Source organism: Arachis hypogaea, chromosome 13 (assembly GCF_003086295.3).
Source record: "Arachis hypogaea cultivar Tifrunner chromosome 13, arahy.Tifrunner.gnm2.J5K5, whole genome shotgun sequence".
NCBI classification, from domain to species: domain Eukaryota; kingdom Viridiplantae; phylum Streptophyta; class Magnoliopsida; order Fabales; family Fabaceae; genus Arachis; species Arachis hypogaea.
Genome location: NC_092048.1, coordinates 440,733 through 453,154, shown reverse-complemented (window position 1 = coordinate 453,154; position 12,422 = coordinate 440,733). Strand labels below are relative to the sequence as shown.

At 40.8% G+C, this 12,422-nt stretch overlaps 2 protein-coding genes across 2 annotated transcripts; one reads left to right on the top strand and one right to left on the bottom strand.

The window, feature by feature from the left end:
- Positions 1-91: 91 nt before the first annotated feature.
- LOC112736205 (glycosyltransferase BC10) lies at positions 92-3,023 on the top strand. The gene is made up of 2 exons (XM_025785561.3): positions 92-1,194; positions 2,241-3,023. Exons 1-2 carry the CDS (start codon positions 670-672, stop codon positions 2,904-2,906), a joined length of 1,191 nt encoding a protein of 396 aa, XP_025641346.1. The 5' UTR covers positions 92-669; the 3' UTR covers positions 2,907-3,023.
- A 516-nt stretch (positions 3,024-3,539) lies between these two features.
- On the bottom strand, positions 3,540-5,913 carry LOC112736207 (bidirectional sugar transporter NEC1-like). The gene is made up of 6 exons (XM_025785562.2): positions 5,774-5,913; positions 5,278-5,314; positions 4,964-5,174; positions 4,481-4,642; positions 4,256-4,375; positions 3,540-4,170 (listed from the first exon to the last, which is right to left on the bottom strand). The coding sequence occupies exons 1-6, from the start codon at positions 5,820-5,822 to the stop codon at positions 3,964-3,966; spliced, it is 786 nt and encodes a 261-aa protein (XP_025641347.1). The 5' UTR covers positions 5,823-5,913; the 3' UTR covers positions 3,540-3,963.
- Positions 5,914-12,422: the final 6,509 nt, after the last annotated feature.

The following is a 12,422-nucleotide window of genomic DNA, read 5'->3' as shown; positions in this document are numbered from 1 at the left end:
CTATTAAACTATATAGATTATTTAGTTAAGTATTAGGCATATTCGTTTTGTTTAATGGAATATTCCGTCAATTTTAGCGTTTTTGTCATATTAGGAACTTAATTACAAAATCTGAAATGGTATAGGGACTCAATTGAAAAAAAAAAGTATAGAGACCTAATTGAAAATTCGGTGAAATTATAGGAACCGACAAAATAATTAAACCTTAAAAGTATAATGCTAAAGAAATTTTTTTTTGGCTAACGTTAGCTAATTTTTATAAAATTTGTTTATCTTAAATTCTAGACCTTAGATTATAAATCTTTAATCTTAAATAATAAATTGTAAACCTAAATCGTAAAATTGACTAACTAAGAAAAGACGTAAGACTTTATCTAGACTTTATATTTATACTGAATGTAAAACATAGACAAATTAAGAAAAGACGTAAGACTTTAGCTTGATTCACGTCAAACTTACCATAATTTTTAGATATTTCTAAGACAAATCAAAATGGAAAAAATAAATAATATTATTGACTTGATGTCTATAATTTCTTCGTCTTAAAATCATGTATATATATGCCAACAATTCGAGTCCAATAATTTAATCCTCACAACTGATTATGAAATTTTAGTATTGAAGAAAATCTATTGATTTTTCTGGTTGATCTCTCTCAATAATTATCACATGGAGCGAAACCCACCATATCATTTTCTCTTCATTATACTTGGCATATCACTAGCAACAATGGCACCATTATTCTTCTACACCTTATACTTCAATTCACAACACTTTATTATATATCCCATGACACTTCCAATATTATTCACAACATTTATGTCATCACCACCTTCATTAGAATTACCAACAAATTATTCACAACCGTTAGATGTAACTACATCACATAATTTCACCAAAGTGTGTGATTTGAATACACCAACAATCATGCACAACATGGACGATGAAGAGTTGTTCCTCAAAGCAAGTATGGTCCAAGGAATCCAAGATTATTTTCCTAAGAACAAAGCTAATATTGTTCCAAAGGTGGCATTCATGTTCTTGGTGAAAGGTGCATTGCCATTAGCACCATTGTGGGAGAGATTCTTCAAAGGACACAAAGGGTTCTACTCCATTTACTTGCATCAACATCCTTCTTTCAATGAAACCTTGCCTCCGGATTCTGTTTTCTTTGGAAGAAAATTCCCTAGCAAGGTTAGTTTTATTTTTTTAATATTTGCATGCATTAAATTATAGAGGAACAATGGGTTTTTTTTTTAACAATGTAAATAATAAGTAAAAAAAATTAATTTTAAATTAATTAAATATAATTTTAGTTAGTGAATCTGAAATGCAGCCTATTATTCACGTTATTCGCATCTTTTATTGTTCACCTAACTACTATTGTTTAATTGTTTCTGAGATTCTTGTCCTTATTGTTTTTCGTACATCATTAAAAATGAATTTAGTTAATATGTATTCTAAAAATACATATTAAATAATAGTTGAAATTTTTAAATATTTTATTTGATAATATTAAAAACTTAAATTTATATATTTTTTATAAAAAGATTTCAATGGATAATCTTAAATGACATATATTAGCATTATTGTTCATTGACCACATTAACTATTGGTTTCGATTTTTATTCCCGTTAAATTAAATGAATTCACATAATTAATGGACTGCATCAATATAATACATTATTATTGGTGTTGTTGCTTTTGTTACACGCTTGGAAATTAATTATCAAAAAATAATTGAGGGTCAGGAATTTTAATTTATATTAATTTATATTGACTAATATTTTTAGTCAGTATTTTAAAATTTTTAAATATTATTAATTAATTATTTGTTAAAAATAATAAATTGTGCTAGTCATATAGCATTGTTTTAAAATTATATATTTCAATACTTGTTTATTTGTACAACTAAATAATATTTAAATTTTATAAAACAGTACTGTTATATAATAAGTTAAAGTTAGTAAAAAACAAGAATATATAAAATGAGAGAAAATTATTATTTATATATCGTCTTTCGTAGCTAGAATCAGTTAAATAATAGTGATTCTTCTTGACTAACAGTCGTCTCTACTTTAATTATAAATAAATTTTAATAAAGTATTTAAGATTATTTCTATTAATAAAATAACAAGAAATAAATAAAAATCATTATTAAATATAGTTATATCTTTTATAGAAATTTATATATTCAAACAAAATTAATTAGACACTTTTTTTGTTTGAATGTGTGGCAGCCAACTTCATGGGGCTTGTCATCACTTGTAGATGCTGAGAGGCGTCTTCTTGCTAATGCACTTCTTGATTCATCCAACCAACGCTTTGTTCTTCTCTCAGAATCATGCATTCCATTGTTTGGTTTCAAAGCAATCTATGACTATCTCATGAACACAAACCTTAGCTTCTTAGAATCATATGATATGTCTGGAAGACCGGGAACCGGAAGATACCATCCAAAAATGTGGCCAATCGTTAACATAACAAATTTTCGAAAGGGGTCTCAATGGTTTGAAGTGAAGCGTGACATTGCAATTGAAATAGTGAAAGACACTAAGTACATCCCTTTGTTTAAGAAGTATTGTGTTCCACTTCCACATGGGATATGCTTTTGTGATGAACATTATTTGCCCACACTTTTGCAAATGTTGCACTACAAGATGAACGCAAAACGTAGCATCACTTGGGTGGATTGGTCAATTGCTGAAGGCCCTCACCCAAGAGAAATTGGTTCAAGTAGTTATAACATTACTTATGAGTTTTTGAACAAAATTAGGTTTGGATCAAAGTGTGTTTACAATGGAAACACCACCAACATGTGTTTCCTCTTTGCTAGAAAGTTTCTTCCAAGTGCATTAGAGCCTTTGCTTAGGGTGTCTCCTTTGTTGTTTGGTATTGATCCTTAGTTAACATATAATTCTATAGTAGTTTATTTATCATCTTATAATTTCGTTTTTTCTATTAAATAATGAATTGGATAAAGTATACTTTTTGTCTTTATTGTATGTGATTTTTTTCAAAAATATTCCTAAAGTTTAATTGTATTTAATTTTGTCACTAACGTTTTCGATTTGTATCAAAATTACCTATGGATGTTTATTCTATCTGAAATGTTGGCTGTTGGGGATAAAATTAAAAACGTTTAGAGATAGTTTTAAAACAAATTGAAAACATTAAAGACAAAATTAAATAAATTGAAAACGTTAGGGACAAAATTAAAATTAAACGTTATGGGTATTTTAAAAAATATATATATAAACCTTAGGGACAGAAAATATATTTCACCCTAATAAAATTTACAAATATACTATTTGTACATCATAATCAGCTGCCAAATATATTTATATATAAATATATGTATTGGTTTAATTTATTTTTATTGTGTATTTGTATTTTAACATGTATTTTATACTAATAGCTGACTTTAGTAGGTGATTTTAGTGTATATATATATTTATAGCATAATTAAAAAATTTAATTTTAATATAGTGATAGTATGATATTCAATCACATAATATTAGCAATAATAACTATTTATAGTCTTTTAAAAGAACATATATTTATTACATCAAAATTGAACTCTAAAGTCTAAACATATTCATATATGAAATATGTATAGTCCAAATAGTCTTAAAATATTACAGCCAAACAAGTGATATAGCCTATGAAGCAGAACCTAGGATCTGTTTCATTATGTAGTCAACAAGTACATCCTAGTAACAATTTCTAAACCGCTAAATTAACCATGCAGAATTTGAAGATTCTGCTTCAATTTCAACTAACCACAACCAAACCAAATAGGAACTCTCTAAAGTCACTAGTTTAATTTATAACATAGTCAAATGCATGGAAATTAACAACACTCCCTATATTATAATGTTATTATTGATATTTATATATTTATATAGCATTTATTAGCCTGTGCCTAAATACCATTAAGTCTTCCATAGCATTAACATCATATCAAACTTGATCATTATCTTTCATTTCCATCTCTGAAGGGAAATTGGTTTTGTTGCCATCACAATCATGGTGTGCAGTGTGCACTGTGATTCCCCATTCTGGTTGTTGCTCCGGAATATTGTTCTCAATTTTGTTATTTGCATTCTTGTATATGAGGTATAAGGCCATTTGAGCGAAACCAAACAAAAATCCTAGCACATTAGGAAGCTGAAAAAAATAGATCAAATAACAGAATTGTTACTCTTTATTTATAAAATATTAAATAGATATGATATATTATTTAATTTCTTACCATGATGTAATAATCCTTGTCGAATAGTCCATAGAAAAACCACATGGTAGCACAGAGGGTAAGAAACAAGGACAAAGAAAATGGCATGTACTCTACACTTTTAGTCTTTATCACCCTCCTCTGCAATTCATGCAAGAAGATGCTAATAAAAAATGTATAATGTTTATTGAAAGTGAAAGTGTTGAAGATTAATAATTGAATATGAAAATATGTATATAAAGTTACCATGATACTTAAGGGTGCAGCAAACACTGCAATGTTGAAAATGGCGCAGATCCAACCAACTGCATGAACACGTTTGTCACCTCTCACAATGAAAGTGGTGATTATCATGGTTATGCCAAGACCACCCACATCAGCACCAAGCATCATCCACAAGGTAGAAATCTGTACAATAATTCATCAAATGTGTTTGAAATTAGAAACAAATGTATAAAACATCTAATAAGGTGAAAACTCACGTGCAGTTGTTAAAAATTGTTATATGATTTAACGTGTTTGATTAAATTGTTAGGTGAAAACTCAGATGCAGTCGACTTCATGTGAAGTTGATAGTTGAGAGCCGTTAGATGAAAATTTAGTCAAATCAGCCAAATTATCTAACAACTCTCAATTATCAACTTCATGTGAAGTCGACTGCACCTGAGTTTCTACCAAATTGTTATCTATCGGCTCTCAATTATGAATTTCGCATAATGAATGTTTCACCTTGTGCTTCCTGGGAGCATATATAATATACATGAGAAGGTATGCAACTTCTATAACACATCCAATACAGTTGATGGTGATGATCAAAATTGCATTGGTCTTAAGGTAACCATAATATAACAGTAACATTGCACTTAGAAGTGCAACCACATATGGGATTGATTGAAATCCTTCAGATGATTTGTTCTTGTATATTGTATAGAAGGTTGGCCTGCATCATAAATTTAATTAAACACAAACAAATATATATAAGTTTCTAGTGATATTCAGATTAATATAATTTGTAATATTGTATTGTTTTAGAATGGACTTACAAGGGTGCTAAGAACACCATGAATGAGACAATGTTACCTATGATAAGAACAAAACAGAGGGAATCAGTAAATAATAACGAAATAATATAATTACTATAGGCATTACCCTTATAATTTTGTGATGTAAACCTTTATGAGAATAACATATTGAAAAAGTACAAAACAAAGATTTCTAGCCTTTTTGATAGAGACTATCCTATATTGGAATAAAAAATAGAAAGAGTAATAATAACTAAAGAATACTTACATAATGATATCTTCGTGTGAAGATGATATTGTGAATCTTTAGATGATTAGTCAAATATATTAAATTATCTAATAATCCACAATACTATCTTTATGTAAAGATGTCATTATAAAAATATCCACCTAATAACTAAATATAACATATTCAAGACAATATCAAAGTTAAAAATAGTTAGAATAATAATCAAATAAAAAAATGTATGTAGTACTATATGGAATAAAAGTAGTACTATAAATCTAATTAATGTACCTAGGAGACCAAAAATGAAGACCAACTCATGATCAGATAATGAAAACATTTTTAAATTAGTGAATTTTTTTTTTTTTGAAGCAAAGTTTGAGGGGAAGTTTGTGCCGTTAATATAGTTATGAGTAGGACAATATTTTTTTTGCTTCAAACTAAGGTTTGCCACATCCCATATATATATAGTGGAGAGAAGATAGGTTCTAAAATTATTGTGGCCTACCATGGACCACACCACCCTTTTTTAACACCTTTTCATTATCATATGATTCACATCCCATGAAGAATTCCATCTTTCAAGAGCACTAATTAATATAAGTGTATCAACCAAAAAGACAATACCATATACATTGCATGATACATCTGATCAATATTATCATCATGTTGTCAACTTGTGACATTGTCCATCTTAGATTGGCCTAGTTTTTTCTTATGATCTAACTCAAAAAATTAAGAGCAAATGGTAAATTGTTAGCCACATCTTTGGAGTTATTATAATAATAAGGGTGTGAATTAATAACCAGAAATTAAAGCATATGTTTTAACTTGTTACGGCCTGGCCCAAAACTCACGCGGGTCCACCCGACCCGAGTCCTCGCCGACCCAATAGTGCGTCCTCCACCCGACCCGGACACGCGTCCCGTACGGCTTGCACACAGCCGTGGGACAACACCTTTGAGGGTATGGGCCTGTCCACTGGAAGGGCCCACTACTGACATGTATATAAGGGGGAGACTGGCTCTTCCCCCAAGGTACGTCACATTTCACACATCATTCCCTCTCCGCCTGCACATATTCTGACAAGGGCGTCGGAGTGTCTTTGCAGGTGGCACCCCCCCTTCTCCATCAGAAGTGCTCGGGACCTCGCTCACCCGGAACCTGGAAACCACGGCCAGACGAGCTTCTCCACCATCCGAAGCATTGACCTCAGGGTCCTAACCCGAACCATCCGGTACCCGACCTACCGAACATTGGCGCCGTCTGTGGGGAAAAAAAAAAGAAAAAAAAAAGAAGAAAAAAAAAAAAACGTTCATGGATTTCGTACTGGTCCAAACTGGGACTGGTTCCGAGGTAGCGCCTCCCATACTCGGGGGAGGCGCCGTCGCGACGGAATCCCGGCAGCAGCAACGGTCGCCCACGAGGGATGCGACGCAGACTCACGAGAGACGCCCCTTCGGGGGGACGGGTGACAACCACGCCAGGATAATGCAAGAACTACGCCACAGAATGCAAGACTTAGAGCGCAGGCTAGCAGAAAGAGAGCACGACCAACGCTCCCCAGAGCGGAGCCCCACCCGTTCCCGTTCAAGAAGCCGTTCGAGGCGCACGCCGAGCCCCCAATGCGAGTCGGAGAGCACCGAGGAACGGATACGCCCCAGAAGAAGAAGTCGCGACCCCATTATCTATGCCCGACACGAAAGGCGGCGCGCGTCGAACAGAGGCAACGAGGAACCCCACCGCGAGAACAATGAGTTGAGAAGAACTGCCCGAGGACCTGTCATAATAGGAGCGACCCCTTTCCACCGCTCTGTACTCGAGGTCCGATTACCAAAACATTTTGACAAACCGACAGACATGAAGTATGACGGAACACAAGACCCCTAGAACACTTGACGGCCTTCGAGGCCAGAATGAACCTAGAAGGGGTGGGAGACGAGGTCAGATGTCGCGCTTTCCCGGTCACCTTAGTGGGCCCGGCAATACGGTGGTTTAACAACCTCCCGCAAGGCTCGGTGACCCAATTTACCGACATCAGTCGCGCCTTCTTGGCTCAGTTCACAACTAGGATTGTCAAAGCCAAACACCCAATCAATTTGCTGGGGGTGACACAGAGACCCGGAGAGCCGACCAGGAAGTACCTGGACCGTTTTAATGACGAGTGCTTGGAAATTGACGGTCTGACGGACTCAGTGGCAAGTTTGTGCTTAACGAACGGGCTGTCGAATGAGGATTTCAGGAAACACCTCACCACGAAGCCCGTCTGGACGATGCAAGAGATCCAGTGCGTGGCCAAAGAATACATTAATGACGAGGAAGTCAGCCGGGTCGTGGCTGCCAATAAGCGGCAGCCCGCCTACAACCAATCCCGGCACTTCGAAGCCAGAGAAAGACCAAAGGAACACGCCAAGGACGGCGGTCCGAGCAAACCATCCAAACCGTTCCCCCGAGTTGGGAGGTTCACCAACTACACCCCCCTTACGGCATCGATCACTGAAGTTTACCAACAGATAGCAGAAAAGGGGATACTGTCGAAGCCCCGACCACTGAAGGACAGGACGGGAGGAAACAAGAACCTCTACTGCGAATACCACAAGGGTTACGGGCACAAGACCCAAGACTGCTTTGACCTAAAGGACGCCCTCGAGCAAGCTATCAGGGACGGCAAGCTCGCCGACTTCTCCCACCTTATAAGGGAACCAAGGAGACGCAACCGGGACAACGACAACGAGGACAGATCCCGACCAACAAGACGACGACAGGAGCCAGAGGGTGACGACCACGGTCTCACGGTGGTAAACGTGGTGACGGCCAGGAATACCGCCCCGAGGTCGAAATCGGCGCAAAAGAAAGATGCCAAGGTCTTAGCGATCTCCGCCCCACCTGGTAGAGGTCTTAAGGGTCTCCCACCTATCTCTTTCGGCCCGGAGGACCAATGGTTCGACGAAGCGCCGGAAAGTCCGCCCATGGTCATCACGGCTAGGGTCGGAACTGGCCTCGTCAAACGAATCCTGGTAGACACGGGGGCAGACTCAAACATCATGTTCCGAAACGTTTTCGATGCCCTGGGATTGAGAGATTCTGACCTGACGACCCACCAGCACGGTGTGGTAGGGTTAGGAGACCACTTCATAAAGCCAGATGGAATCATCACACTCCCGACCTCTGTGGGACAAGGGCAAAGACGAAGGACAATCATGGCAGACTTTGTAATATTACGAGATTCAACGGCCTATAACATCATCCTGGGGAGAAAGACCATTAACGACCTGGGGGCAGCTATCAGTACGAAACTACTGGTGATGAAGTTCATCACCGATGACGGATCCGTGGGATCCCTCCGGGGCGACTTGGAAACGGCAGTCGCTTGCGACCATGCCAGCCTTTCTCTCAGAAAAAAATCAAAGGAGGCGTCAGGAGTTTTCCTGGCCGACCTGGACGCCAGGGTAGACGACAAACCCAGACCAGAGCCAGAAGGAGACTTGGAGAAGTTCAGAGTCGGCGAGGAGCACGATAAGTTCACATTCATAAACAGGAACCTCCCGCACGAAATAAAGGAGCCTTTGATGGAGATGATCAGGGCTAACGCCGACCTCTTTGCCTGGACGCCTGCCGACATGCCAGGAATAGACCCCCAGCTCATGTCACACCACCTGGCCGTAAAGACAGGAGCCAAACCAGTGGCCCAGAGAAGGAGGAAAATGTCGCAGGAAAGGGCAGACGAGGTAGCCAAGCAAACGGCCAGCCTCTTAGAAGCGGGATTCATCCGGGAATTGGATTACTCGACTTGGTTGTCGAATGTGGTTCTGGTTAAAAAACACAACGGGAGGTGGAGAATGTGCGTAGACTACTCTGACCTCAACAAGGCTTGTCCCAAGGACTGCTACCCCCTACCTAATATTGATACGCTCGTTGACGCAGCGGCAGGGTACAGATATCTGAGTTTCATGGACGCCTATTCAGGGTACAATCAGATACCGATGCACTGACCTGACGAGGAAAAAACGGCGTTCATAACGCCAGGAGGCATCTATTGTTACAAGGTCATGCCATTTGGCCTAAAAAACGCAGGAGCCACATACCAAAGGTTGATGAATAAGATATTCAGCGAACTCCTGGGCAAAACAGTGGAAGTTTACGTAGATGACATACTCGCAAAAACCGCCCGACCTGACGATCTCCTGAGTGACCTTAACGATGTTTTCTCGTCCCTACGACAACACGGCATGAGGCTTAATCCACTCAAATGCGCGTTCGCCATGGAGGCCGGAAAGTTCCTAGGCTTCATGATCACTCAAAGAGGAGTGGAAGCCAATCCCGAAAAATGCCAAGCTGTCCTTCAAATGAAGAGTCCGGGTTGCATCAAAGACGTCCAAAGACTCGCTGGGAGATTGACAGCTTTGTCCCGTTTCCTCGGCGCATCGGCGGCAAAGGCCATACCTTTCTTCAACTTAATGAGAAAGGGAATGACGTTCGAATGGACACCAGCGTGCGAAGAAGCATTCAACCACTTCAAGCAAATCTTGGCGGCACCACCAGTCCTCGGGAAACCCAGAGCCGGAGAACCACTCTACCTCTATCTATCAGTAACCGAGGAAGCGCTTGCCGCGGTCCTCGTTACAGAAGAAGCGAGGACACAACAGCCCGTCTACTTCGTGAGCAGGGCACTCCAGGGGCTAGAGCTGAGGTACAGCAAACTGGAAAGACTGGCGCTGGCGCTCCTAGTATCCTCCCGAAGGTTAAGACAATACTTCCAGAGTCACCGTATAGTTGTGAGGACAGATCAGGCGATTCGGCAAATACTGCAAAAACCTGATTTGGCTGGAAGGATGATGACCTGGGCCATCGAGCTCTCACAATATGACCTACAGTATGAGCCTCGACATGCAATCAAGGCACAGGCAATGGCTGACTTCTTAGTGGAGGTAACGGGCGATCCTCCCGAGGAAACGGGCACACGGTGGAGGCTTCATGTGGACGGAGCCTCCAACCAAACGTCCGGAGGAGCAGGGGTCATCTTGGAAAGCCCAGCAGGGGTCATCTATGAGCAATCGACCAAGTTCGAGTTCTCAGTGTCAAACAACCAAGCTGAATATGAGGCTCTCCTAGGCGGACTAATGCTGGCTCGGGAAGTCGGGGCGACGAGGGTCGAAGTATGCAGCGACTCCCAAGTCGTCACCTCGCAGGTAAACGGAAGCTACCAAGCCCGGGACCCCCTCCTCCAAAAGTACTTGGAAAAGGTTAAGCAAATGATGAGCCAGTTCCAGGAGGTCATTATCCAGCACGTTCCAAGAGAAAAGAACACACGAGCAGACCTTTTGTTGAAGCTAGCGAGCACAAAGCCAGGATCGGGTAACCGGTCGCTCATCCAGGGCATGGTGAAGGAACCAACGGTCGCCCTCCACCTGACGGGGGCGAGCCCCTCATGGCTGGACCCCATTACCACCTTCCTGGAACTCGGCAAGTTACCCGAAGATGAGAAGGCGGCCAAAGCTTTAAGAAGGGAGGCGGCCAGATACGCAATCATACAAGGACAACTATTCAAAAAGGGACTCAGCCAGCCCCTATTGAAGTGTTTGCACCCCAACCAAACGGACTACGTGCTTAGAGAAGTCCACGAAGGGTGTTGCGGACATCACATCGGGGGCAAAGCCCTAGCAAGGAAGCTCGTCCGAGCAGGATACTACTGGCCAACAATGATGAAGGACTCGAAGGAATTTGTCTCAAAATGCACAAAGTGTCAACAAAACGCCAACTTTCACAAAGCACCAGCCTCCGAGCTAAGCTCGCTAACGACTACGCGTCCTTTTTCACAATGGGGAGTCGACCTCCTGGGACCCTTCCCGGTCGGCCCAGGACAAGTCAAATACCTCATTGTAGCCATTGACTACTACACCAAATGGGTAGAGGCTGAACCACTAGCCACCATATCGTCCTCCAACTGCCGGAAGTTCATGTGGAGGCAGGTGATAACCCGTTTCGGCATCCCAGAGGTCGTTATCTCGGACAATGGAACCCAGTTCACCGACAAGAAGTTCATGGAATTCCTCTCTGGCCTGGGGATAAAGCAAAAGTTCTCCTCAGTAGAACATCCCCAAACAAACGGGCAGGTAGAGGCCGCAAACAAAGTCATCCTTCTTGGTCTAAAGAAGCGCCTAGACAGCAAGAAGGGAAACTGGGCCGACGAACTCCCCTCCGTCTTATGGTCCTACCGGACAACCGAGCAAAGCGCCACGGGGGAAACCCCCTTTCGCCTAACCTATGGGGTCGACGCGGTAATACCAGTTGAAATCGGCGAACCAAGCCCCCGACTACTCCTCGCGGGCATAAGCGAAGCGGTTGAGAAAGACTTGATCGAAGAAACAAGGGAGATGGCTCACCTAACAGAAACGGCGCTGAAACAAAGAATGGCCCTGCGTTACAACGCAAAAGTCCTCAAACGAGACTTCGAAGAAGGGGACCTCGTCCTGCGACGCAACGACATCGGCGTCCCGACCCCAGGAGAAGGCAAGCTGGCGGTAAATTGGGAAGGCCCCTACAGGGTAAGGGAGGTACTCGGCAAGGGCGCTTACAAACTCGAAAAACTGGACGGCAAGGAAATACCCAGAACATGGAACGCAAGCAACCTAAAGAGGTTCTACTCCTGACCCACCGGCTCAACGACCAGAGAGCCTAGCCAGAGAGTTAGTATTCGCCCCATCCACATGTTAATTCAACTTGTTTACTTACCTTGTCAAATACTTACCCAACTGTCGAGTAATTTTTACTTGTTCAAATTTTTTATCTTTTGTTAAAACTCTCTTACTTGATATCTGTTCCTCGTGACCAAAATCTAAAACGGCACCCCGGGACTGATCACCCCGGGAGCCAGACGGCTCATAGGCCTCAACCAATTCAACGACTACGCGACCGAACCGGTCCGAACTGCTACCAAATA

Bases quoted from the DNA above. Each gene is read 5' to 3' on its own strand.
- LOC112736205 (XM_025785561.3), top strand. From the start codon at position 670: ATGGAGCGAAACCCACCATATCATTTTCTCTTCATTATACTTGGCATA. The intron at 1,195-2,240 runs GTTAGTTTTATT...AATGTGTGGCAG, and splicing joins GAAGAAAATTCCCTAGCAAG to CCAACTTCATGGGGCTTGTC.
- LOC112736207 (XM_025785562.2), bottom strand. From the start codon at position 5,822: ATGTTTTCATTATCTGATCATGAGTTGGTCTTCATTTTTGGTCTCCTA. The intron at 5,315-5,773 runs GTACATTAATTA...TTCTTATCATAG, and splicing joins CTTCATTTTTGGTCTCCTAG to GTAACATTGTCTCATTCATG. The intron at 5,175-5,277 runs GTAAGTCCATTC...TTTATGATGCAG, and splicing joins ATGGTGTTCTTAGCACCCTT to GCCAACCTTCTATACAATAT.